Source organism: Acomys russatus, chromosome 21, assembly GCF_903995435.1.
Source record: "Acomys russatus chromosome 21, mAcoRus1.1, whole genome shotgun sequence".
Classification (NCBI taxonomy): Eukaryota; Metazoa; Chordata; class Mammalia; order Rodentia; family Muridae; genus Acomys; species Acomys russatus.
This window is the reverse complement of record NC_067157.1, coordinates 25,847,454-25,874,095: the sequence shown is the minus strand read 5'-3', so window position 1 is coordinate 25,874,095 and position 26,642 is coordinate 25,847,454. Positions and strand designations below refer to the sequence as shown.

Genomic DNA, 26,642 nt, shown 5'->3' with positions numbered 1-26,642 from the left:
AGTGTCATTTCTGTAGTAACTGATGCTGTAAAAACACTGAAGACTGCACATATCTCTGTAAAAAGACACGTCTCATCTTACCTTGTCAAATTCAACAGGAAACCCCAGCGACCAAAGTATTTCAGGTAAGGAAAAGTAAGGGTAGCAGACTCTTGTATAACTCACATTTTTCTGCCTCTTTCTTTTATATATTTATTTTACACTAAATTCATAATTGACAGGTTGACTGTAAGTATGTACTGTCTCATAATTATTCCTTAGGAATGGAGTATTAATTTAAATCTGGAAATTTTTAAGTTTGTTGAATTTTTAAAATTCAAGTAGAGGCATTAAATATAAGCCAGGGCAGATGATTGATGAATGATCTTCGTTACAAATAATATAGATTTATGAATACATTGTTACTTGTGTTAAAGCAAAAGGAAAATGTCAGAGTTCAATAAATATCTTTTTAAAAATATGTTAAATGAGAAAAGGTTGCTCTTGTGGAGAATAAATAATAAGTTCTAATGCTGCCATGTTCTATCTCCACAAGTCTAAATGTTGTCTTAGTTCAATAAGAGACTAAATAGTACTTCCTATTGAGTTTGTGTCACTTTCCACTAAGTCAGCTCTCTCCAGTTCTGTTTTATATATGAAGCTGTGTGTTGCTGAGTAGCCTTGTGCTTAGAGTTCCTTGTTTCCTGTGATGAACTACCATACAGAACTGCCTTCACAGCAGAAAACATGCTAGAGATATAGATAGCAGAGGAAACAGTGTGAGTAGGGAAATAAACACAGTATCTAGAATTCCCTGGAGTTAGAATCCCAAACCCAGAAGCATAGTTTCAGTGGGAGCCACTCTGTAGACCTAAACTTACTTTGGTGGACCCTCGCGCCGCTGTTTTGTTGTCTATACCCAAGTCTCCTGAGCAAGCTCTAAGTACCAAAGATTCTATCCTGCCCATGTTGTTGGTAGTTTACCCATGGAAATTGCAGCACTGACCCTAGGTGTTGTGGTGTATGCTTGTAACTCCAGTACAAGAGGATTGTGAATTCAAGGTCAGCCTGAGCTATCTAGCCAGACCTCAAGATAAGCAGAATTAGAAAAAATCATATTCTTGGTTAATGGATGTGAAAATCTGTGATAAAATGAAATATCTTGAAAACAGGAAAAAGATCTCATGGGGAAGTTTTTCAGCTAAAAAATGTACAGGTAGGCCTTTGAAATCCCAGGAACTTAATCTGCAGAAAAGTGTTTTACCTCCTCCCACTACAGCTCCATTTCTCCTAAATATTAAAATTAGGAAAAATTTGCTGAGGAGATCAAGAGAACTTGCTATGCAAGCATGATGACCTGAGTTTGAATCCCCAGAACCCTTGCAGATGGCTGTGTGTGGCTGTGCGTGGCTGTGCGTGGCTGTGCATGGCTGTGAGTGGCTGTGCATGGCTATGCGTGGCTGTGCATGGCTGTGAGTGGCTGTGCATGGCTGTGTGTGGCTGTGCATGGCTCTGCGTGGCTGTGCATGGCTGTGAGTGGCTGTGCATGGTTGTGAGTGGCTGTGCATGGCTGTGAGTGGCTGTGCATGGCTCTGCGTGGCTGTGCATGGCTGTGCGTGGTTGTGCATGGCTCTGCGTGGCTGTGCATGGCTGTGTGTGGCTGTGAGTGGCTGTGGGTGGCTGTGCATGGCTGTGCGTGGCTGTGCATGGCTCTGCGTGGCTGTGCATGGCTCTGCGTGGCTGTGCATGGCTGTGAGTGGCTGTGCATGGCTGTGTGTGGCTGTGTGTGGCTATGCATGGCTTTTCATGGCTGTGCATTGGAAATGGAGACAGGACAACAAGGCCCCAAGGAGGAAAGCAATAGAGGAAAACACACATTTTCTTCTAGCCTACACCGGTGTTTGTACTTGTATACTCACATGCATACAGGACCTACACACACACACTACACACAGCACACACCACATAACACATACCGTTTAACACCCACACCACCCACACTACACATACATACACACAACATTCCCTCCTGACATTCATAAGTGCATGTACCTACACACATGCATGCAGGACCTACACACACACACACACACACACACACACTTAAATTTAGAAAAATTTACAGCAGTGGAAAAGTTCAATTTAACTGCTCTTAATTTTATTATCTTTTCTTTGTTTGGTAATTTTTAATTTGTTTCTTTTGTTGTAATTATTTCTGTAGGAGGGGGAAAGTATTGACTGATGAATGGTTTACCAGCAGTTAGAATTAATTAATAATTTCTTCAGATTGGATGTTTTCTCTTGGATTTCCAGTGCTTGTAATGGAACCCAGGATCTTATCCATGCCAGGCAAATACTCTCCCAATGAGCTATATGGCTAGCCACATTTGGCTTTTAATCTGGAAATTAAAAAGGCTAGGTAAGGATTACTTTCTTTACTCAGACATAAGCTTTCAGGGAACAAGAAAGAAAGAAAGAAAGAAAGAAAGAAAGAAAGAAAGAAAGAAAGAAAGGGAAGGAAGGAAGGAGAAAATGTCTATGCTTGGTCAAATTGGTGACACAAGCCTATAATCAAAGCACTTAGGAGACAGAGGCAGAAAATGTTGAAGCCAGCTTGGTTTACAATTTAAGACACTGACTTAGAACCAATGAGTCATGTAACAACAATAAGAACACACACACACACACACACACACACACACACACACACACACACACACCTTAAAAACCCAAAGCTGCCTGCCAGATTTTTGATACTTTTCTGAGCCAAAACCTCAATGAAACTGAACGTAAATGTTTAAGGGTTGAAGTTGAAATTTGTCTGATATGTCTATGGCTCTTGGAGCAAGAGACTCCACCACCCAAGCAGTGGTTCTCAGCCATCTGTGGAGCCTCTGGAAATTCATGGGAGTGCTTCATGATGTCACAATGCCTGGGAAATTCTCTACAGGGTCTCTCTGTGTTAGCCTTGGCTGTCCTGGACTTGCTTTGTAAACCAGGCTAGCCTCGAACTCACAGCAATCCACCTGCCTCTGCCTCCCAAGTGCTGGGATTAAAGGTGTGCGCCACCATGCCCTGCTTCTGGCACCATTTTTAAAAGACAGGGCTGGAGAGTAAGGTTTAAAGCACTCAGTGTGCCTGCAGAGAACGTGGGTCCTGTTCCCATCACCCAGATGGCATCTTACAACTATCTATATGTAACTCTAGATCCAGGGTGTGCAAATGACCTATTCTGGCCTCTGCCAGTTCAGGCGTGTGGTGCACATATAGACATGCAGATGAACACTTAATATACCATCTTCACTAATTCAGTTTCTCAAAACCTCAGAGGCACAAAAGAAATGCTAGTGTAATGGGAAGAAGAGCCAAGATGAATAAGATGCTAGTGCAGGCAGACACACTCACAGATAAGTAGATATGTACAGTAAGCCAAACCCTCATAACCATCCAGTACGCCATAACAACAAAACCCGTGGACTTCCTTACAGGGACTGCAAGTATCTGTGGTGGCAGAGCAAGCACCTCAGCAACGACTGTGTTTTCCGCTCTTATCTTTATCCTTCACCCTTATCTTTAGAGCTCATTTTGGTAATCAGGGTTATCCTGGCCGCAGCAGCATCTCTGAGAACTCATGAGGCTGATTTTTCTACAGAAACATTATCAGGCTCTTACTTCCCCGCCATGCCTTCAATAGATAGAACCCTCATATGATCCTGGGAAGGGGACAGCAGGTTGAAACCAGTCTGGCCTGACTACCACGGCCCACTCGGGGCACTTTGGATAACCCCTGACAGCATTTCTGAACTTAAGGGTGCAAATTTACTGTCGCGGTGAATTCTAAGAAAAGGATTCTTAACTCTGGCGTGTCGACTGTCCCCACCCTGGTTTGTCCATGTGCTTCAGCGTGTACACACAGACAGCCGACCTGCTGTGTCGCGTAGCGAGTGCCCCAGAACGAGGGCATCAGAGTTCCCTGTGTCACGGAGAGCGTGCTGCTAGGCTAGCGAAAAGACGGTGGTTTCAGCAAACCACCAAGAAAGCGACTTTCTCCCATCTTCTTCTAACTTGACGTAGGAACCTAGTCCCCAGGGTTGGGAAGGAAACATAAGAAGATGGCGCACAAGGCCTCTTGAGAGTCCCCAGCACCCCTTTTTCTCAGTTTCTCACTCCATTTCTCCAACCCCCACTTTCCTTCTTGGGTCTTTGGTCTCATTGCTGCATTATTTTTGTCACTTTGCTCAGTGTGCAGTTATTTCAATTTTGCTGGTTTTAAATGATCAATCTCACAAAATCTCCCAGATGCTGAGACAAAGAATTCTCTATTCTCACTTTCAAAGATATGTTATTTAAATGCCATGCTGGAAACCATTTTTAAAGCAAAAAAAAAAAAAAAAAAAAATATTATAGAGGATTCCCTTCTCTGGCACATTCTTGGCCATAGGAATGAGAATCTTGATTAATTTAGCTGTGGTTTAAGAACAACAGGGATCTGTTTGGTTATTTTTAAATAAAAATGACTGAAAATCATTAAGCTAAGAAAAAGTTGGTCCAAGCCAAGAATGTGCAGTTTGTGTGGTAGGCTGGGATGTGGCTATTAATTATCTTCCACTGAAGTTTGGAATGCCACCCTGGCAGCTTAGCCTGAACCCACAGCTCTATGCTGTGTCTTAGCTACACTCCCACAGAGGTGGTCTCAGCTGGTGGAATCGGGTCCTCGGGTCCTCTAACTGACAGAGAATCAACAGGAAGTGATAGAGGGCACTAATAAAATGTGAGAAGAGTCAACCGTTTAATTTGGTGCAATTCAGAAACATTGTGCATAAAGACATATCTGCTAGAACCTTCTTTACAAGCCAGAGGTATGGTGAGATAAGCAGGTTTGAATGTCTGTAATCTGGTTTGGGGGATGTGAGATGGTTTCACATACAGTTTGACGAAGCTAAGACTTTGTGAGTGTGTCCCAGGAGTCTCACGACACTTGCAAGATTTTGGAGAGAAACAAAGGAAGGATACTTCCTGTCCTGAGTGCGCCGCAGTGAGTGCAGCAGTGTCCACGTGCTTCTAAATAGCGTTTTTTTGTGTCCATAGTTAGGAGGGAGGAGGCAATGATGGCTCTTGTTCGTGATGTCCCTTCTGAAAGCTTGTAGAGTCATAGACTCAAATGGTTCCTGCTAGGTAACCTAACACGTTCCATCCATGTGTTCCCTGCTTAGAAAAAACATATATATTTCCCTATGCTCTGTAAGAACCTATATAAAAATATATATGTTCTCGTGTGTTCTTTATATGTACGCATATCTATGTATATCACACACACACACAGTCTTTTGTATATTAACCCAAAAACTTAGCTCTCTATATAGTTTGTCATTCATTTTCATGCCTATCTATAGCATTTTTTTCGTTATTTTTAAAAAACATCTCTGACATTTCATTCATAGTATTAACTCTTGGACACAGACCAAATAAGCAGACACTTTTAAAACAGGTACGTTATTTAGAATTTCCAAGGTAGAGTTTTTGGTACCAATCCTCATACATTCTGGCATTCGGGAGACTGCTAGGTATCTGAGCCCCTTTATTTGCAGGTGTGTCATCTACTGAGGTCAGGGCTACCACATGGAGGGCCTTCCCATTGCTCACACATGCTTGGAGACCATCTGGGTGAAAAGCCACAGTGACGCAAGCAAAGGACAGAGTTGGAGGGAAGGGAGCCTCACCCTTGTCTTGGACATCACAGTGTTGCTGTTAGCGCACACCACAGGAGATAACCTCGAGCTTCTGGTCATACCCTTGACTTTAGAATGCACAAAATTGATTCCAAAACAGCTCCTTGTTTGAAATTACTGAAGTTTTAGAAATTAGGTAGGCTCAAAATATGACAGTGGGTTCCAAATAACTGCAGTATAAAAAACCAAAGCTTTAGGCATATGATTGTGCAAATTGTTCCAGAACCATCAAGAACCACAATATACTATAAGGGTCAGACACAGACACATTGGCAGGAATGCCGTGTGCCTACTGATCTCACTGGGCCTAAAACATATTTCTTTATGGGCTTCTCAGGTGTTTGCTAACTTTCCTTCAGTGCATGATGTTTCCAAGCTCGTGTGGACTCACTGAGATGCCATGGCCTTGGAGAATGAGACTGGCAGTTGTAGAAGTCCTCTGATTACATTAGATCCACAGGTTACACTAAAATGTGGCCTCAGGCCTTTCTTTCATTATTATGGCTTTCTCACGAACAATGTTACAATTCTTCTCACATCTCCATGATGCCCTCACAGTCTAGGCCTGGCCCTACTTTTTCCATTCCAGTCTTTGGTCCTTTTTTTCTCACCCATGACATATAAATTAAACAGGTAACTGTCCCAGGATCCCATCAAAACTTTTCATGTTAGCTCGTTCCTTCCAGTCTTTTCCCCATAGCAGTGATTTCACTTTTCTATGCTGGCTGTGAAGAACTAACAATTGGCTTCCTGTGTCATTACCAATTTAGGGGACAACTTTTGGAACTATAATGCTATTGCCTGTGGGATGGGCACATTTTAGATCACTCTGGGTTATTTCCTGCTCCTCTAAATCACACTGCCTAAATGGCCAGTCCAAACCAGGCGTGGCCTCAGAATTTACTAGCAAAAAGAAGTGACTCAGGTTGGCCCTCTTGTGGTGAACAGTAGAGTCCAATCATTATCTGACTTCTCTGGTCATTATCAACAAGTCACAAATCTGTAAATCACATAATAAGATGCTAAGCACAGATTTGGAATCTTAAAGAGAGGTCTTGTTCTAGTTTTAAATAGCACACATTTCTCAAATATGTTGTTATTTTATTCCAAATTTGGACTTGCATTTAAAATAAAATCTGACAGTTCAAAAATGTTTCTTTGGACTATTTCTTACATCTGGAAGTGCCTATATATAAGCCCCACGACGGATCTGCTTGACTAAAATATCTATTGACATGTCACCAGACCTCAGAATAGAAGAAGCCATGATTCTAAGGGGAAAAAATCCAGTGCTGGGAAAATAGTGCACTAGCTGAAATGTAATAATCTAAGTATGTAACTTCTGGAAAAAAAAAAAGCCTTGCCGTAGCCACCCCAACTTTTACCCAGAATCAGATCCTCATATGCATCAGTCATTTTTATTCTGTTAGCACAGATTTGAAACGCTGCCTTTCTAGGATGCAGAGAACATAAGACCAGATTTAACAGCAGGGGGGTTGGGGGGAGGAAATCAAAAGCCTGGACCTGAACACTGGATGATCTGATTGAAAAAGATCAAAGTACGGGAACATCTTAGCTTTCATGTGTATTTAGTGTAAATCCTCTGGGCAGTGTGAGTTATGGCTGGCTGTGATGCTGGACCGAGTCCCTGGGTGGAACGCTATCCTGAACGACCAGGAAAGGCTCCCACATTAGTTTGACCATTCATTTGATAGATTTGAAGAGTCTGTGCTGCAGACCCCATTTCTGGAGCCCTTTGAGTTGACAGCTTTTGTCCCACATCGTTTTGTTTTATTCTTCACATTCCCACAGTCCCACAGAGTAGGGACATCGTTGCTGTTCACCAATTTTTTTTTAAGAGAAAAATTAACTAAAGTATCCCCAGATCTCTCCTCCTTACAAACTGGAGATAATTTAAGGTTGAAGAGTTCCATTGAACAGCTGAGATCATGTACCTTAAAAAATTATACAAGGGAGACATTTGTCTGGAAAGAATGACAGGCAATGGTGGTGCACACCTTTAACCCTACCACTTGAAAAGCAGAGGCAGGCAGGTTTGAGGCAGGCCTGGTCTACATACAGAGTTCCACGATAGCCAGGCTACACAGAGAAACCCTGTCTTGGAAAACAAAAATGAAAAACATGGCTAGAAGGAATGACTGCATAAAAGGCATTACTTTGTATGCCCTCCAATATTAGCATGAGAACAGTGGACTCATTTTTTCCGAAAAGTCGTTCTGAGCCCAAGTCATTTTCATGTCATTTCTAAAGAAAACAGAAACACCATGCCTTTTTTACTATTAAATATTATTGAATGGTAAAGAAGGAAGAAAATGTAAAAACCACACAAATATGAACTTAGATTCTTCTTAACCCTGTAACAACCAGAGTTGTCCTGGTTCAAAGAGCTTAAGTATATAGCTACTTTGGGATACTTAAAAATCATCCACGAGATCAAAATATGTAGATTGTTTCACATCAGGCTTACAGCCATACTGCTGTGTTTATGCCCAGATTTTCTCAGCTACTGAGCTAGAATCCTGTCTTTGAATTCTGATCCAGAATTTTCTTCTTCTTCTTCTTCTTCTTCTTCTTCTTCTTCTTCTTCTTCTTCTTCTTCTTCTTCTTCTTCTTCATTTTTGTTTTTTGTTTTTGTTTGTTGGTTGGTTGGTTTAACGAGACAGGTTTTCTCTGTATAGCCTTGACTGTCCTGGACTCGCTTTGTAGACCAGGCTGGCTTTGAACTCACAGCGATCCACCTGCCTCTGCCTCCCAAGTGCTAGGATTAAATACGTGCGCCATCACTGCCTGGCGATCCAGAATTTCTTACTGCTAAGGGCATGGCTCTCTTTAATATTTTATGTACGATTTGGCGGGGAGCTTGTGTGTGTGTGTGTGTGTGTGTGTGTGTGTGTGTGTGTGTGTGTGTGTTTGTATGTTTATGTGTGTAGGTTGAGTGTGTATGTGTGGTTGTGTATGTGTATGTTTATGGTGTGCACATATGTATGTGGTTGTGTGTGTATGTGTATGTTTATGTGTGTATGTGAGTGTGTGTGTGGTTGTGTATGTTTATGTGTGTACATGTGGGGGGGGGGCAAATATATGCCCCAGCACATAAGTAGGAGTCAGAGAACAAATTTAGGGAGCAGGTTCTCACTCTGCACCGTGTTGGTCTGGGATATGCAGTTTCTGCTGCTATCCTGTGCTTTACTAGCATTAGGGCACCTGCCTCCCATCATACCCAGCTTTGTACATTGCTCTTAGGAACTGGGCTAGGGCTATTGGGCTTACATGACTATTACTTTTACCCCTAGAGCCATCTCCCCAGACTCCAAGTGCCTTTATAATAACTGATTACCAAAATAAACACTCATCTATATGGCTTTTATGTCATACTTGACAGAGAAGACTATCACCTCCTTTCGTTCAACATAGGAGAAAACAAAACTTGACAAAGCCAGAAACCAACATCTTATTCTCTGATCACAGGCAACATCTTTATCCCTATTCTTGGTTCTTGTCTCTCTAACTGGTAGGAATTTTTAGTTTGAGGGCATTGCCCAGAGAATGAGGGGACCTGGATTCTATTCCTGGCTTCATTAGTGACCTTGAGCAGATGATCTCACGTCAGGGCCTCTTCCTCCACTGTAAAATGAGAAGGTTAGCTAGATGACCTCAGAGGCTCTTTTTGGCTCTAGATGCAGTAACTCTGGAAACACCTGCTGGTGCCATTTATGTGCCATTATTCCTCCTCCCCTTTTCCAAAATGTTCTAGTTTGGGGCTGATGTTATCATTAGTACGAATGTTTTTAAGCCTTTTTCATAATTCACTGTGTCATTTCTTAATAGCAGATGACGTTTTTCCATTTGCCTTTATTAAGCACCATTGTGTACATTGTGCTACACTTTGAAATTGGATTGGCAGGTGTGCCAATGCGAGTTTATAAATCTTTCTAAATGCAGAGCAAAAACTTGGATATGTTTATTAATATAAGATGAAGGCAAATGTTCAAATGGCTGACAAATCATCTGCACTACACAATGAATTGCATAAAAATGTCCAGTTATTCTAACACCTACTTTAAAATGTCAAATTGTTTAATAAGTAAAAATATCACCATTACTGTGGGATTAAGTTCACCAGCATTAGTTTTGTTTTGTTTTCAATTCATCTAGTGCGTATACATAGCAATAGCCACTATTCTTAAAAGGACATTGTTGTAGAAGCCCTTAAAAGCCGGCTGAACGCTGGTTGCCTTTGCATCCTAACAGTTTGTTGACATACTCACGCCGTCAACAGAGAGACACAGAGACAAAGAGAGAGAAAGACAGGCACACACGGGGGGGGGGGGGGGGGGGGGGGCAAGAAAATATGTATGTATGTATATTTACAAAATTATACAACAGAAAAGGCTAGTAGATATCCACATAAGTGTTACATTTGAAGTGACTCTTTGGTCAAAATCTACATACAAAACAATTACCTGACAAGAAGCTAATAAAAATAACCTGTAGTGGTTTTGTTTGTTTGTATGTTGTTTGTACGGGGAAAGGACATTGAAATAGTCAGGCCTGGGGGAGATTAGAGTCCATCGCACAATATAACCTCTGTAAGTCAGCCCAGTGCTATTTCACCTTCTGATAGAATCTCTGGAATATTCCTTTTTCTCTATTCGCTATGGTTCGTGTTTGTGGGTTTATGTCTGTTCAGTGAAGTGGATCCCATGGAGCCTAGGCTGGCCTTGAACTTCTTCAGTCTGATATTGGCCTTTAATCTCTGATCCTCCTGCCTTCCTCTCTCAATCCTGGGACTCAGGCTTGTGCCAACACACCCCAGTGGAAAGTCTTAGCTTGAGTTCCAGGGAACACACGGAAGCTGAGTGATCTGGATGAGTCCACAGAGGCAGTATTAATAGCTCCATTTGATGGTTCTGACCAAACTCCCTCCTTCACCCTCCTGTTCGCATTAGCACCAAGGCAAACCGGAGGGACTAACCTTAACTGTCTCTCCCTCCCTTTGTCCAGTTTCCACAGCATGATGGAGTAAACACGCCTAATTGCTGAAGGAGCATAGAAGGGCTGCAGGCTCACACAGTTCAGTGATGGCAGAACAACCTGGATCCCTGTGACCAAACTCCAGGCTCCCTGATTAGGGAAACAGGTTCCAAGTTTTACTCCCCCTCACCGAGGCCTTTCTATGAGCTTTGTCAAGATGCCTTAGCTCTCTAAGCCGTGGATAAGAGTGTGATCAGATTAGGGACAACTCCGGAGACAGTTGCTAAGGGGGTAAACTAACACAGAGGTCCGCTTGAAGTCCTCGGCACAGAGCCTTGCATAAAGCTGTTGCCAGTGAATAACTACTGTTGCTACTGTAACCATGAGGGCTGTCCCCACTGCTGGAATTAAGGAGCCTCGCTCTCTAAACATGCATAAAGTCCTACTATGGAGAAAAATAAGATGAGCTTGGTGGCTTGCAGCCATCACTGCAGGACTTGCAAGGCTGAAGCAGGAGGAATAAGCTGAGACCAATCTGGGATACAATAGTGAGCTTCAGCTTAGTCTGCGCTACAAAGTACAGACTTTATGTAGTAACTGATTAATCAGTTAATTAAATTAAATAGATTTATTTCTGCCGTGAGCAGGTTACCAATATTAAACAATTTAGTTACCTATGAGCTGGTGCCTGGAAGCAAGCCAAAAGGAAAAAGAAAGAAAGAAAACATGGCATGCTTCAAATAGCATACTTAAAATTCAGTGTGACTTTTTTGCTGTATTAGCCCCAGAGACTTTATTGACTAAATCAAACCATCAGATGCCTGTATATGTAAGGCCAAATATGTACATACACACCAAACACCCAACAAACAAAAAGCAAAGATAACTGTGGAGACACAAAGTTATCTTATATTGCCCTAACAGGCCTGTCTGATCTGGTTTACAAACTCATACTTAGGCTACCACCACGCCCCTTCAGACTACAGCATGCCCTAGCTGGAATTAGGTATATGAGCATTTCACTCTTGGTATTTTTCTTGCCCTCACACAATAAGAGGCATTGTCCTTTCCCAGGGCTTCTGTGTCCTTTATGTAAAGACATCTCTACACTGTAGAGACACACACATAATGCTGTCATAGAACCATAGAGAAATGCAAGACATTCAGTGTATTTTCACAATCATTTTGCCTCGTACTTGCTGGTGCGTGTATATATATTTCATATTTTTCATATATTTCATATCGACATGATACACATTTCCACTTCATCCCATCCTATTACTTACCGAGAAGAGAGAGGGAAAGAGAGGGGCTGGAGGAAAAAAGAGATCTTGTTCCTAAGAAATGAGTTTACTTTCCAAATAAAAGAATATTAAATATGGCCATTATCATCCTGTGCTGTTAACAAGCAGCCCTCTCTTGGCAAGTCTGAAAACGCTGGGCTCCATTATAAAAGTTAAAAATGTCCTGGACCTGGAGTTGTTTACCCAGAATGAGAAGGGCTCTACAGTTACAGAGCTCTGGTTGGAAGCAATGGCCTTCAGGCCGCCTCCCAGTCCCTGACGTCACAGGAGTCCCAGCTGCTGCTGTGACACTGAGCTGAGTGGTCCTTTGACAGTGCAGTTTGCAAAAGGGTTTGTCAGGACCACTGTGGGAAATGAATAGACTTTGTTTTTTTAAAAAGAATCACCAAGACTGTTCTTTAAAGACAACGAGCTCACTGCTCCACTTCGTCCATGCTGGACTGGCCTCTCAGATCTGACTTTCTGCAGGATTGCCCCCAAGTGCAAGAAGGTATGTTTCTTTCTTTCTGGCAAGTTTGAAAGGGAGACAATGATTAGGGCAGGACAGAAAGGAGCTGCTGCTGCTGCTGCTGCTGCTGCTGCTGCTGCTGCTGCTGCTGCATTTTAGTTTAAAGAAGAGGCTTTAAAAGTGGGCTTTCAGCATCTCCTTGCTGACTGACTGATGCTTGTGTCTGGGCCTCAAGACAGTGGGCGGGGTGCATAGCAGATTCAACTCAGGGAAAAATCAGCTGTTGAGGCTGGAGTTCCCAAGCCTTTCCTGACAGTGCAGTCCTCACCCGGAGACTGTGTTCCTCACTCTCTCTCAGTAATTCAAAACAAAACAAAACAAAACAAAACAAAAAACACTGCTCAGCATAAGTTGCCATTAACTATTTGTTAGAATGCAATTTGTGGTGGGACGAAACTATTTTTAATATCTGTAAAGTAAAATTTGCAACCCATGAGTTTGCTGCTGTTTGAAATTCTCAATTGAAAAAAAAAAGGCAGTTTCATCCTAGATGACTGTTAAACTCCAGGATAAGTGTTTCTGTAATGTGAGCTCAGAGGCTCTGGAGTTTGCAAGAAATCACAGCAAGACACCCCCTTCTCAAGGTTATTATTACTTTTAGATCTTTGCTTCCCCAAGCCAAAAGTTGTTTTTAATCAAAGCCCATATTTTATGAGTAAAGGAAGATAAAACTGATGTGCCTATGGCTTAGATTGGAAACACGAGTAAATAACTAGAGAGCAAAGAATAAAAGATGGCAATCAAACGAGAAAACAAAATTGACTTCTTTGGAATTGGATGTGACGTCACTGGAAACTGAGGAAGTGGCAGAAACAGCAAGGAACAGCAGTGAAAATTTCCACTTTATCTTCTGGTAAAAATCAAACTGGGAGGGGTCTGGATGGGTGCATGTGCTGATGACCAGCACAGGAGGAACAAGAGTCCTGAGACGCCTGAAATGGTACCAGTAACCGGTAATAACCTGTGAAGTGAGCTGGGAATATGGGAAACAAATGATGCAGTACTTTGAGGTACAGGTTTCCTAATCCCTCAAATTTTACCAGGAGCAACACATTGTCAGGACGAAAAATTTCCTCTAGGAGTTTTGAGGTTGGCAGTATTTGCTGTCTCTGATGTTCTTTCTGGAGGATGCATCCTCATGTGTGTGAAGAACTCAAATTATATGAAAGGTAATATGCTTTTAAAAGCAAAACAAAACAAAATAAGAGGCCACCAAACAAATGCTCAGAGAGGAATTCTCCTAATACAGAAGAAGCAGTCGCATAACCCTTCCTGACACTCCACAGCCTGCGTGGCTGAAATCCAGTTTCAGCGGGGAAGACGGGGTTTGAAAACATCATAACTGCAATGTAGAAAGAACTGAGCGTGCCTCAGGTAAACAAGTGTGACCATAACCAAACTGAGGCAGTTCTTGGGCGTGAAATCCGCTGCCCAGGGCTTTATTGCTTTTAGGTCTTTGCTTCCTCGAGCCAAAAGCTGTTTATCATCAGAGTTCGTGTTCTATCATTTATACTCCACAAAACCCCTTGGCTGTTCTTAAAGTTTGCTCCCTGGCAGGACTGAACCATTAACTAAACCATTTTTGTTTCCCGTCCCCACACTTGCTCAACTCATTCTCAACTCTTTACAGTCCTGGGTTCTGGCTTTGGAGAGCAGAAGTAGGCTAAAAGGGATTATGCAATTGCTAGTTTAGTGTCGCAGGGGGGAGGGGCATATGTGTGACTAAGGAATGCAGCCACCTCTGTCTTTCCACATTTCCTCTAATAAACTTCAATTCTGAATGGAATTTGGGAAGGCTGAAATGACACAGAGAGCAAGGAGATATGGGAAATGAGATGCAGAGTGCATAAATCCTTTCTTCTCTCCCACAGAGATGCCAAAATCTGTGGGAGGGAAAGAGTGAAGCTAAGGACAAAGAGAACTTTTCTGTTTGCTTCAGCCGAGAGCACTACAGCCAAGCTTTCCGGATGTGCGGATCCACTTGACCCTGAAACTTCTGATCACAGAACGTTCTGTCCCCACAAAATTGACCCTTTAGCTTGACATTCTAAAAACTTAATTTAGAACATTAACAAAAAGCAGCTTTAAGTATGTATTCAACTTTTTACTAGCAACAAATTGGTTTTTTGCACTTAATACTTAAGAAAATTTAAAAATACTAAGGCAAGACACAATCAAAAGGAATGTAAGAGTTTACACATTTAGGCTTGCTTCCAATGAAGTAAAGTTTGAAATGATCAGTTTTCCTTTAGAAAAAGAAAGTGAGTTACATGAAGAAGGGTAAAGCTTATCCAACACAATTTTACTGTCAGTATTTAAAGATGGGAAAAGGTCTTAGGACAATAGTACTTTATGGGCTTTGTCTGAAAATCCCCATTATAAGCAAATTTTTGTTATTGGTTCCTTTCTGTTGTACTTAGTTTTCTGTAGTTTACTCATGTCGGTGACTCTTGACAAAAATCGTATGTTGCCAGAACACATATGAACCTGGGATTCTGTCTCATTATGTTTACCCCAGGCTTTATTTTTAAAGTCAAGTGAGACCACTTCAAATCAAACAGTTGCACGCTTCCAAGAAACAGCTAAGAGAAGGCAGAGAGGAGCAGAAACCCTTTGGCTGACACACGGTTGCCATGGATCTGCATAACCAGTGGGAGAGCACAAAGGCCGACTGGCACAAGGAAAAGATGGAGCTACTGGACCAGTTTGACAATGAGAGGAAAGAATGGGAAAGTCAGTGGAAGATCATGCAGAAGAAGATTGAAGAGGTAAGGCTTGATCTGTTTTACACATACTGTAAACTCCAAGCTGGAAGTGAAAGTCCTGCTGATATTCATCTTATATTGGGAACTACTTTCATCTTCCTTCATCCACCAAAGAAATAACTGTCTCGTGACATTGACCAGATCAAAACTGGCATAACTGAGACTACATCTATTGTATACTCTTGCGTGAAAATGAAGACCTTCCCATGTTACTCCACAATGTATTAATTTATTATTCTCTGATTTCAGAGGCACAGTATGGGAAGTAATGTATATATTCTGGATGAGTGTTCAGATGCTAGAGCCTAGAGTGAAAACACAAGAAATAATTGTTGGGACATATAGAATCAAGATTATAACGGCACTAAGACAGAAATCATTCCTGAGATGACACATGAGTAGTGTATACTGGAGTATGGCAGGGAACTCAGCAGCTTCATAAGGTGTGCCATATGTCAAACAGAAAAGTGGTAGAGCACATCTCTGGGAGCTTGAGGCCACTCTGGTCTTCAGGATGAGTTACCAACCACCCAGGGCTATATAATGAGTCTGCCATTATGTGTATATATATATATATATATATATATATATATATATTGCTATGTAAATTGGGAAAAATACTTTTTTAAATTTTTATTTCTTACAGCTTTGCCAGGAAGTAAAGCTGCGGAGGAAAATGAACATGGGTGAACATTCAAAGGTCATTGGCCTTGATCATGTTCAAGAAAAAATGGAATTTCCTCCAAATGCCCTCAATTCAGGACAATGCAAATCTGGAGTGACAAATCACCGAGATGCTCTGGAAAAGGAAAACAGGGCAGAAAGGGACTTCCTCAGGGAAGAAACTCAAGTGTCTCAAGAGCAAAATTCATGCACAGACACCAAAGTAGGGCTTCTGAATCCTTTGGCCGCAGAAGAGAAGGCGTGTGAGGTCTGGGCTGGAAGGAGGACTTCTAAGGAGAGTAGAGACTATTCTATTGCCCTCAGCACAGTAAGTGGGGTGGGGTGGGGGGGGTGGGGGAACGGGACAGCCAAGAGCTGTTTCTCCAGGAGTGTTTACACTTGCACATGCTAACACCTCTCTCTTATGTGTTGCGTATGAAGGCTCTTGCAGAACTAGCGAAAGTTAGTGAAGAGCTATGCACCTTTCAAGAGGGAATCCGAAGGCGTTCTAACCACAGAAGGTAGGCTGGCACACGTGATCACTGCAAACTAGGAAATCAAAAAGGACTATGTTACACCGCCTCATTATGGATATCCTAGCTCATGAATTCTTAAAAGCAATCTTCGAGTGTGTCTCATGATTGACTTCTTAGGAACACTGTACTGTATTCATTAGGTGTTTAGTTAAGTTAGACCATCGATAATAAATGCATATGTACTCTCTACTGTAGCTCTTGCTCAATGTGAGTTTTTGACTTGGGAAGGAATTTACAAGTAGACAAATTCAGTTAAATTGGCTTTTAAACTATGACCTATTTAACTGAATCATGTAAGATGTTCCATTTAAATAGTTTATGCCTGGGTAATTTATTTCTCAACAGCTAGGTATATGAAAATGATATATGTACTTTTCAAAATATATTATATGTCTACATGGCACAGACTCTTGTCTTAGGTCAGAATCACTATGACATTTTAAGACTAAGTTCTAGCTAAGTTTTAAAAAAAAAGAACAATTTGGACTTCTGTGCACAGTAAGTATGGATCATCCTGTATCAATATCTAACTCATTTTTTAAAAAATCTGATATTCTCTCAGAATGGTAAAACAGTGAGATTTCTTATTATTGCTGAGCTGCCAGGAAATAGAATTTCATGCTGACTTGCAATGGCATTTGTTGGCCACTGTGCACCGCTCTCTATTTGCCCACTGAGCTTTCCTTGTACCCTTGTTACTGTGTACTTACTGTGCTTCACGGAATGTTGTCATAGAGGCTTTTTATAGTTTGAATATATATGATCTATTCTATTTATTATGTGGCTTTGTTATTTGTTATTCCACATTGTTGCTCTGTTTGTGTTTTATGCCAAAACTTACCGGTTTCCATTACAAGTAACATACAGTATAGTGTGTGTGTGTGTGTGTGTATGTGTGTGTGTATATACACACACACACACACATATATACATATATATGTATATATAACATGTAGTATAGAGCTGTCACGGTGAAGGAGGACATGCAGGTAGGTGAGTACGGAAGATCTGGGAGGAGTTGAGGGGAGATCAAAGAATATGATCAAAATATACCATATAAAATTCTCAAAAAGCCAAAACCAATAAAATGGGAAGCTCCTATGGTCATCCCAATGGCCTCCAGAAAGAACTTCAAAGCCCTAACACGTGGTTTAAAGACATTGTTCTAAGATTCGGCATGACCTAGTATCTCTGTGTCATTCATTATCTCACTCAGCGTTAAATCCATCCAGGGGCTCTTCATTCTCTCAGTGGACACACTTTGTCAGAGCCCATTTCTTTGTGTTCCCTTTCTTTGTTTCACCAAAAAAAAAAAAAAAGTTTTTTATTTTAATTTTATTAATTTATTCAGATTACAACTCAATTGCTTTTTAAATTTTATTTATTTATTCATTCATATTATATCTCAATTGTTATCCCATTCCGTCTATCCTCCCATTCTTCCTTCCCTCCCACTTTCACCCTATTCCCCTCCCCTATGACTGTGACTGAGGGGGACCTCCTCCCCCTGTATATTCTCATAGGGTATAAAGTCTCTTCTTGGTAGACTACTATGCTTCCCCTGAGTGCCACCAGGCCTCCCCATCAAGGGGAAGTGGTCAAATATGGGGCACCAGAGTTCATGTGAAAGTCAGTCACCACTCTTCACTCATCTGTAGAGAATGACCTGTCCCTTGGCTAGATCTGAGTAGAGGTTCAATGTTTACTGCACGTATTGTCGTTGGTTGGTGCCATAGTTTGTGCAGAACCCCTGGGCCCAGATCTGCCAGTCATAATGTTCTACTTATAGGTTTCTAAGACCCTCTGGATCCATCCTTTTCCCCATTCTCCCATGCTTCTCTCACCTAGAGTCCCAAAAGGATGTCCTCCCCTCTGTCCCACTTTCCTGGTAAGTGAAGACTTTCATGGGACATATCCCTTGGGCTGGTGTCTAGTTATAAGTGAGTACATACCATTTGACTCTTTCTGCTTCTGGGTTAACTCACTCAGTATGATCATCTCTAGTTTGATCCATTTGTCCACAAATTTAGGGAATTCCTTGTTTTTAATAGCTGAGTAGTATTCCATAGTGTAAATGTACCACAGTTTCTTTATCCATTCTTCTACTGAGGGACACTTAGGCTGTTTCCATGTTCTGGCTATTATGAATAAGGCTGCTATGAACATGGTTGAGCAAATGTTCTTGTTGTGTGCTGGAGCATCTTCTGGGTATATTCCAAGGAGTGGAATAGCTGGGTCTTGAAGAAGCCTTATTCCCAGTTAAGAAAAAAAAAAATCTTACAAGGCCAAATGTCACCTTCCATTTGGAGTTACCTAGGACTCGGGATACTTCATTCAGACTAACAATGTTCTCAATATTATGTAAAATGCAAGGAGAAACATGGAGACTGAGTAGGAATAATTGCATAGAAAAAGAGGCAGGCAAAAGAATGTAGAAATGGGAATGCGAAGGGCAAAACACAGGAGACAACACTGTCTGCTTTGAGTCTAGAATGAGGTTTCAGGTCATAGAGAAGACAAGGGATGACACTGAACAAATTCAGGTTAGACCCATGAGTGTAGCACTGACAGCTTTATCCTACAATAAAGAGGACTTGCAGCAAGTAGATTTAGGAAATTAATGTCTGAAATATATATAAAACCTATATATAAATATATACTTATATCATATTATTAATATATAGCATTATTTATATGTCACATTATTTATATATATGTATACACAGACATATGTGTTTATGTGTGTGTATGTACATATATGCCATTTTTTGCAAATTGTTACTCTTTTTTCTATTGTAGAAATGCATTTTAAAAAAACTATGGCTTCTATTCAAAGCTGAGTTTGAAAAGAAAATTATCACTAATATACCTTGATTTATGATTCTTCAGGATGAAATCAGATCCTGTCCTTCAGGAAATGCCAAATGCAATCAGTGTGCCTCATGGGGACCACTTGATCAGCAATGGCCAGGGCTTTCTTCTAACCCATTTGGAGACAGAAAGGCAGAAAAGGAGTCCGAGCTGTGCCAATGAACTCCAAAGCTGTGGAATTGGTACACTTGATTTGGGAAGAAGTGAAACTCCGCCAACTCCCCCGCCAAGAAGTACCTCTCGAAATGTCCCCAGCTCATATTCTGAAAAAGCCCAAGAAAGACTGAAGGAAAAGTTATATCACAGGTGGGGGGCCCATGAGGGTCAGGACAGAAGGGATTGCAGTCCCCACTGCCTTCCGAGGCAGGCTCCATTGTTCCCACAAGAAAGCAAGTGTGTGAAAACTAATGCCATGTTTTCCTCTTTGACCTCAGAAGTTAAAACAGATAGCAAGCCTCCAGGTGTTGAAGACATTGGATTTAATGTGTGGTCACGGGGCAATGTAATAGGGACAAAGGACAGCCCTTCTGTGCCTTCTCCAAAAACTGGCTTTATCCCAAATAGAGCAAAAGTGGAAACGGTGATTGCAGATAGCCCTACTAAATCACATCTTGATCTTCACGTGAAAAACGACTGTCTTCTCTCCACGACACAGAGGGACGCAGTAGGAAGCCACAACTGTAGTTTTGAATGGACTCCAAGGAACGAAAAGCTGGCAGCGAAGATTGATGAATTTAACAGAACTGTGTTTAGAACAGACAGAAATTGTCAAGCAGTACAGCAAAGTGAAAGCTCCGCAAAGTCACCTGACAATCTCAACCCCTGTGCTATCTCAACTCAGAGAGGTGACATAGCAGAAGGTGACAGTAGGCCTAAAGTTCCGAAAGATACGGACCACATGGAAAACGTGCTCAGTGATCCCACAAAAGTATCCGCAGCAGGCCCAGTCAAACAAATGCAGGCACGCCCGAGTCCCCGCAGCTATCGGCACATGTTCCGGGAGCATGATTGGAGACCAACTGATTTTTCCAGCCGACCAAGATCAGCTGATCCCAGATCAAATTACGGTGTTGTGGAAAAGCTGTTGAAAACCTACGAGCCAGAGATGGGGCCTGCATTGCAAAACTCAAAATGCTTCAGGGATAACTGGACCAAGTGTGGTTCTGATGTAAGTGGTGGCGTTATATTGAGTCGATGTTTAGAAATGTGTCAAGTGAAGCATTTACTTTGCATGGGGATCAGCAAGGTGGAGCAAGGCGTAGAAATAAAGATAACACAGTTGAGAAAGCAAGGGCTGCATCCATCTTTTGGAATAGCTCTGAGATCAGTTCAGTTGTTTTTGATCATATCAGGAGGATGTGGGTGTATTTTGGCATCTTCTTAGAGTCTTGGTCCTCTGTGAGGACACAACTTAATATGAATTGAGGGTGTGGTTTTAAAACTTGAACGAGTACGTTACTTTTTAAATAAATGATATTAGGGACACCTGTGGTGACTTTTGCCTTTCAACACTCAGGAGGCAGAAGCAGGTGATCTCTGTGAGATTGGAGTGGTTTACAAAGCGAGTTCTGGGCTGTCTGGGACTATGTAGTAAAGCCTTGTCTCAAAAATGATAGGTAGGTAGATAGATAGATAGATAGATAGATAGATAGATAGATAGATACATAGATAGATAGATAGACAGACAGGCAGACAGGATTAATATAAGATGCTTTCAAGAACCTGGGGAAGGTTGTTTGTTTCCTTTAAAAAATAATCAGAATACTTATCTGTTGGTTTACAGAGTTTTACTCTAAAAGTTTATTAGTTCCGCACATACATTTTTAATAACCTCAACTTTCTTAGTTCTGATTTGTTCAGACTTTTTTTTCTCATTGTATGACTCCTTTCCTCCTAGGCTTAGTCACATGAATGTATGTATGAGTAAAACAACCATTTAAAACAATGTCTTGTGGAACTCATTAGTTTATGCCACTAAAAGACTATCTACAAAATACAGCTAATCGCCAGGCAGCACTGGCATATGCCTTTAATCCCAGCATTCAGGAGGCAGAGGCAGGTGAAGCGCTGAGTTCAAGGCCAGTCTGGTCTACAAAGTGAGTCCAGGACAGCCAAGGCTACACAGAGAAACTCTGTCTCAAAAAACCAAAAATGAACAAACAAACAAAAACCAAACAAACCCCAGCTAATCATAGATAGTTTTTTGCATGGAAGTTAACCAAAAAAATGGATATTTAAATTGACCTTTATCATTCTGGTTTTATCCATGTAAAAACCATAGCCTTCGTTAATTGTAAGGGAGAAGGTCAAGCCAATTGTTATTCACTGTGACAACTTACACAAAATGCCCTTTTGTATATGTAATTTAAACAACATGATGAATAAGAAGTTGTGCAGTGTGTTGTTATAATAAGCCAGCATTTCAAGTAATTTCCTGGCATTTTTACTCCTTTTCATTTTTAGGAACCATAATTCCATAGGACGTATGACTGGAGACACAAACACAAACCAACAAGTTTCCCAAGAACTAAAAATAGATGCTGAACGTTTCCTCCTTGTCTTAGATCAGGGATTTGGGGGCAGTATTCTACTGTAGATCCTTAGGGAAGGATTATGCTACTGTGTTTCATTTTTTAAAAAACCCTGTGGATTAAATTTAAGTCTCCAATGGGACAATTTTAAAAAAACCAAGGCTATTGCTTGGCTATAAGTGAAACAGTGGAACCTGAGTCTGTCCTTGCTCCCTGTCTCAGCTATAAGAATATTAGCTTTATCAGGAAGGCCAATTGGAGGAGCTGGAAAGATGGCTCAATAGTTCAGAGCACTTGTTCTTTCAGAAGACCTGGGTTCAGTAGCAGTCACCACATGGCATCTTGCAATTGCCCATAACTCTAGTTCCAGGCAATCTAATGCCCTCTCCTGACCTCCATGTGCACCATGCTCACATATGATGCAATACATACATTCAGGCAAAATATATATAAATATAAATATATATATATATATATATATATATATGAGAAAAATAAATAAATGTAAAAAAAAAAAAAAAAACTCTTGAAAGAAAGAAGGCCTGTTGGAACCATGAGTATAAAATCTCATGAACACTTTTATTATTGTGATGATGATAATGATGACGACAATGCTCAAAAGGATATATTTCCGGGATAAAGATGGCACATGTAAGGAGATTACAGCCTTTATTTGTGTTGTAGGATTCCATAGCAGTGAAAGCCTGCAATGGAAAAGGATTTTCCCGACCTGCTAGACCAGCGAATCGCCGGCTTCCTTCCAGATGGGCATCCAGATCGCCATCCGCGCCCCCAGCCTTACGGAGGACTGGCCACAGCTACAAAGTCTCTCTGCAAACCGAAGCCCAGATGCTCTAGATCTGGATTGCTGGATCACAAAAGTTCTCAGCCCTTTTGCCAAACTGAATATTCAGAGTGTTTACAAACAGTCCTGCTCTCTTCTGTATCTTCCAAGATCACCGGGACAAGGCATCTAAACCCTAACTTTCCATCAGTCTTCAGTGTTTTTAATCTATGGGATAATTCTCTCCTTGTACTTTAATTTCCTAGATTAGAATTTTTATTGTCATCCTCATTGACTTTCCAATATGATTTAAGTTGACGCTGTGTACAATATTGTATATTCTGACTCTCCTTGCAAATGCAGAAAACAAGGTTATGTGCATGGCCATGTGTTCGTAGGTGCATGTGTTGTCATAGGAAGTATTCTGATATCTATTTAGGCAAAATTTATGTGCTAGTGTTGACTTTGAAATTATAACATGTACACCTATATATTCTTTGTGTTTACTTTAAACTTTTGAAAATATACAATCCTATTTATATTTTGCATACCTTTTAATAGGTATTCACCTAAGGCATCTGGCATTGATGTATCACTTAATTGCTTCCTTGGCCACCAACTACATTGAAAAATAAGAATAATATGCAAACCTAACATTAGCCATTTTCCAGAAATCAATCTTAAATAGCATTTTAGCCCATATGAAGATAAATGATACTATCGCTTTCTTGTTTAAATAAAAACATCACAGGTTTACTATATTAGCCTTCTGAAGCAAGCTTAAGATGCTTATACAGGATTTTATATATCTGGTAGTCTCGTGTAGCTATAACTGTATACTTGATTCTCAGATCCAGTATCATAAGACTGCCTTAATGACAGGACAAAGTAATGAATTTATTTTGTCATTCTCAGTAACAAACATTTCTTAATGAGATACAGAAAAAGCCTACTGAATTTTACTTGTCGTTAAAATTGTGCTAAGTTTTCATTTACCTGCTTTATCCGGAGTTCTATCTCTGTAGAGGTAAGTCGCTTGGTTCCCCCCCCCCCCCTTTTTTCTAATAATTTCTCAAAAATTAGTAAATAAAAGACTAATTCAGTTTTTTAAATATATAACAAGGGTGATCAGGATCAATTTTTCATTCACAGCTAAATTATACTGTACTTGTTATACTGTAAAAAAAAGGCCTTAAACTAAATTTGGGTATTGATAGAACATAAGAAACAAGGATACATATCTTGGCAACAATTTGCTTACACCAGACATGTGAAATACAGAGAAGTGGCATAGAGTTAGGAAAGCTGAGGTACTTAGGATCCTACATGGACGATTTTAGAAACAGCATTTCTGTTCATTGTTCCGATTTAAAAGCAATTATGTTACACATTTAGCTAAATATTAATTCTCTTCACCCAAAAAAAAAGTTAAGAAATTCTCACATCAAACAAAAAAATCAGTGGACTTTATCCTTATGACACCCTAGCCACTAAGAGGAATCTGCTTCATTATACCATTCCCCCGAAGTAAAGTAAATACTATTAAAATCACAGATGCCTTAAAAGGCTCGAGATGGTAGCGTAATAATAGCTGCATTCATGGTTTACAGTAGGAAGACTTCCAGGGCTTAAGTGGAGTTAGGAGTCTAGAATATGTGAGCTTGGCACAAATCGGGAAGGTTAAAGGTCAACTCTTCTCATTCTTGCTTCTACTGGGCACTTTTTCTACCACAGTAGAGTAGCCTAGATACCAGCAGAGAAAACACTGGAAAAGCAGTTCCTTGTGAAGGATGAAACAATACTCTAAAAATTCTGCTGTGGGATTTTCCTCTGCATCCCCATGTCCCAGGAAGTCTGGGAGTGTGATCTGTTAGCCACCACACACACACACACACACACACACCCCACTGTGTCTTTATGTTCAAATCAGAATGTTGAGGTCTCCTTTAAAAATGGGTGGTTCCGATCTCCTCTCAAAAATAATAAAAGAGTTCCAGCAGTGGGAGCCTGAGATTCCTGGAGTCTCTAATAAAGCAAAACAATGTAATATATTTGGTGGCCATGCTGGTGTGGAACCGAGTGGATTCAAATGCGGAGTGGAACCTGAGTGGGTTAGGACCTTGAGTAGTGTCTTTGATTACTCAGTAACTTCCTTTGTTATCAATGAACAAGGCTTCATAATTCTAAGCTGTCTTTTCTATTATCATTTGAATAAACCAATGGGACCATTTTAATGCCTTGTAATAATGTAAATCATAGAATATTAAAGCTGAAAAAAAAATTAGCATTCAGGCCAACCCCTTGATTAGAAAACTAAAGAAACTAAAACCAAACTGATTAGTCTATGTTCTCTTTTAAATTAGTTTGTAAATTTTATGGGAAAACTTACCAGGTAAGAGGAAATTGTTATTGAAAATATTTTTTTGAATTATTGTGATTTTTAACTGGTACTTTTTCTACTCTGTGTAGGGATTTACTTCCCTAAAGCATAGCTCTTATTATGCTATCATGCCTGGGTTTAAGGACTTTTAACCATTTACAGGAATATTTAATTAGGAAAATCTATTTAGAAATGTTTTCCCTAGCAGATTTTGAGAAAACAAGAGGGACGGGGGGGGGGTGGGGGGGGGGGTGGGGTGGGGGGGGGAGGTCTTTTTCACAGGGGATTATTGAAACTTCTAGCTTATTTTAGAGGTAGAATGCTTGAATTTTTCTCTCTTCCTCTGCCCCTGTCTCTCCCTTTCCTTCCCCACTCTGTGTGTGTGTGTTTGAACTTTTGTGTGCATTTTCACTATTTACCTTATAACCCCAAACCAAATATAAGTGATAAGGTGTATTATTCAGTACTTCAAAAATGACCCAAAGCTTTCACTCATCCTCATAGGAAATGAAGACAAAGTTTCAGTTTGCTGACATTTCCTCAAAGCATGATTTACTTCTACACACATGACTTAACCAGGTATCACAAAGTCTTCTTTAAAACGCTGGTCCCCAAAACATCTTTAAATTTATTTCAGTTACATTTTCTGATTTAAAACGTTATTTGATATTGAAATCTTCAGCCACTGGAAGCAATTTAATAAAATAAATGTGGAAAAACCTAACTCTTGTAGACACAAAAAATGTCTTTATTTTTTTCCTTTTGATCCTGAAAGCCAGAGAAGCTTTGTGTCTAAACTTAAATATAGTGTTTAATGCAGCTACCTCCCTGCCCCTGAACAACCACAGAGTTTAAGACAAATCTGTTGATATCCACAAACAACCCCATATAGTTTTGCATGTACATCCACTGTTCCCATCTCAATGGTATTAAATCTGGAAAAAAAAAAAAAAAGTTTTTTTTTGAAAACTCTGAAATTAGAACTTACATGATGAAATTAAATTATGTTTAGGTCAATACAAATTTATCTATGGTATTCTATTGTTTCAAAATTTTCTGCTTTTCTTAGGTATCATTTATAACTTAATCACCTTACTGAGAAAATACACTTCTTTTTAATAAGGGGAGGGGCTAGCATCATAAAGTTTAAAAAATGGAAACTCATTCTTTACAACACTTCAGAGATGCCTGCTCCTGGATTGCTTTTATTGCCATAAAAAATTATTTTTATATTAGTAAAATAATACTACTAGTAAAATAAATCCCAAGACTTATATTGGAGCCCATTTTTGGCAACCTTATGAATCCAATAGACTATACTGGAGAAATCTGTTCAACTGGGAGAAGAGTTCAGATTTGGAAGCATCTCAAAAATCACTACCTTAGAGGAAGAGAGCAGACAGAATGGATATATCCTAAGAGGGTATTTGATAGATTGTCTGACATAGCACATTCTGGGTAGTCATACAATGGCTGGCTGCATGCTGGAGAAGCTAAGAACCGAGCCACTGTTCAGTCTGTGAGGTGGACCTCTTAGCAGTCCAAATCTGGTCCAAAAGGCCCAGAGGATCCTTGTAAGCTACTGGCCTTCAGTTCA

The 26,642-nt window shown here is 40.5% G+C and overlaps 1 protein-coding gene across 1 annotated transcript; it reads left to right on the top strand.

Annotated features, from left to right (window-relative positions):
• Positions 1-48: 48 nt before the first annotated feature.
• Kiaa0408 (KIAA0408 ortholog) lies at positions 49-23,710 on the top strand. The gene is made up of 6 exons (XM_051164033.1): positions 49-125; positions 15,034-15,283; positions 15,927-16,271; positions 16,385-16,464; positions 19,369-20,518; positions 22,566-23,710. The coding sequence occupies exons 2-6, from the start codon at positions 15,149-15,151 to the stop codon at positions 22,737-22,739; spliced, it is 1,884 nt and encodes a 627-aa protein (XP_051019990.1). The 5' UTR covers positions 49-125; positions 15,034-15,148; the 3' UTR covers positions 22,740-23,710.
• The last annotated feature ends 2,932 nt before the right edge of the window (positions 23,711-26,642 follow it).

Bases quoted from the DNA above. Each gene is read 5' to 3' on its own strand.
- Kiaa0408 (XM_051164033.1), top strand. From the start codon at position 15,149: ATGGATCTGCATAACCAGTGGGAGAGCACAAAGGCCGACTGGCACAAG. The intron at 15,284-15,926 runs GTAAGGCTTGAT...TATTTCTTACAG, and splicing joins TGCAGAAGAAGATTGAAGAG to CTTTGCCAGGAAGTAAAGCT. The intron at 20,519-22,565 runs GTAAGTGGTGGC...TTTGTGTTGTAG, and splicing joins GGACCAAGTGTGGTTCTGAT to GATTCCATAGCAGTGAAAGC.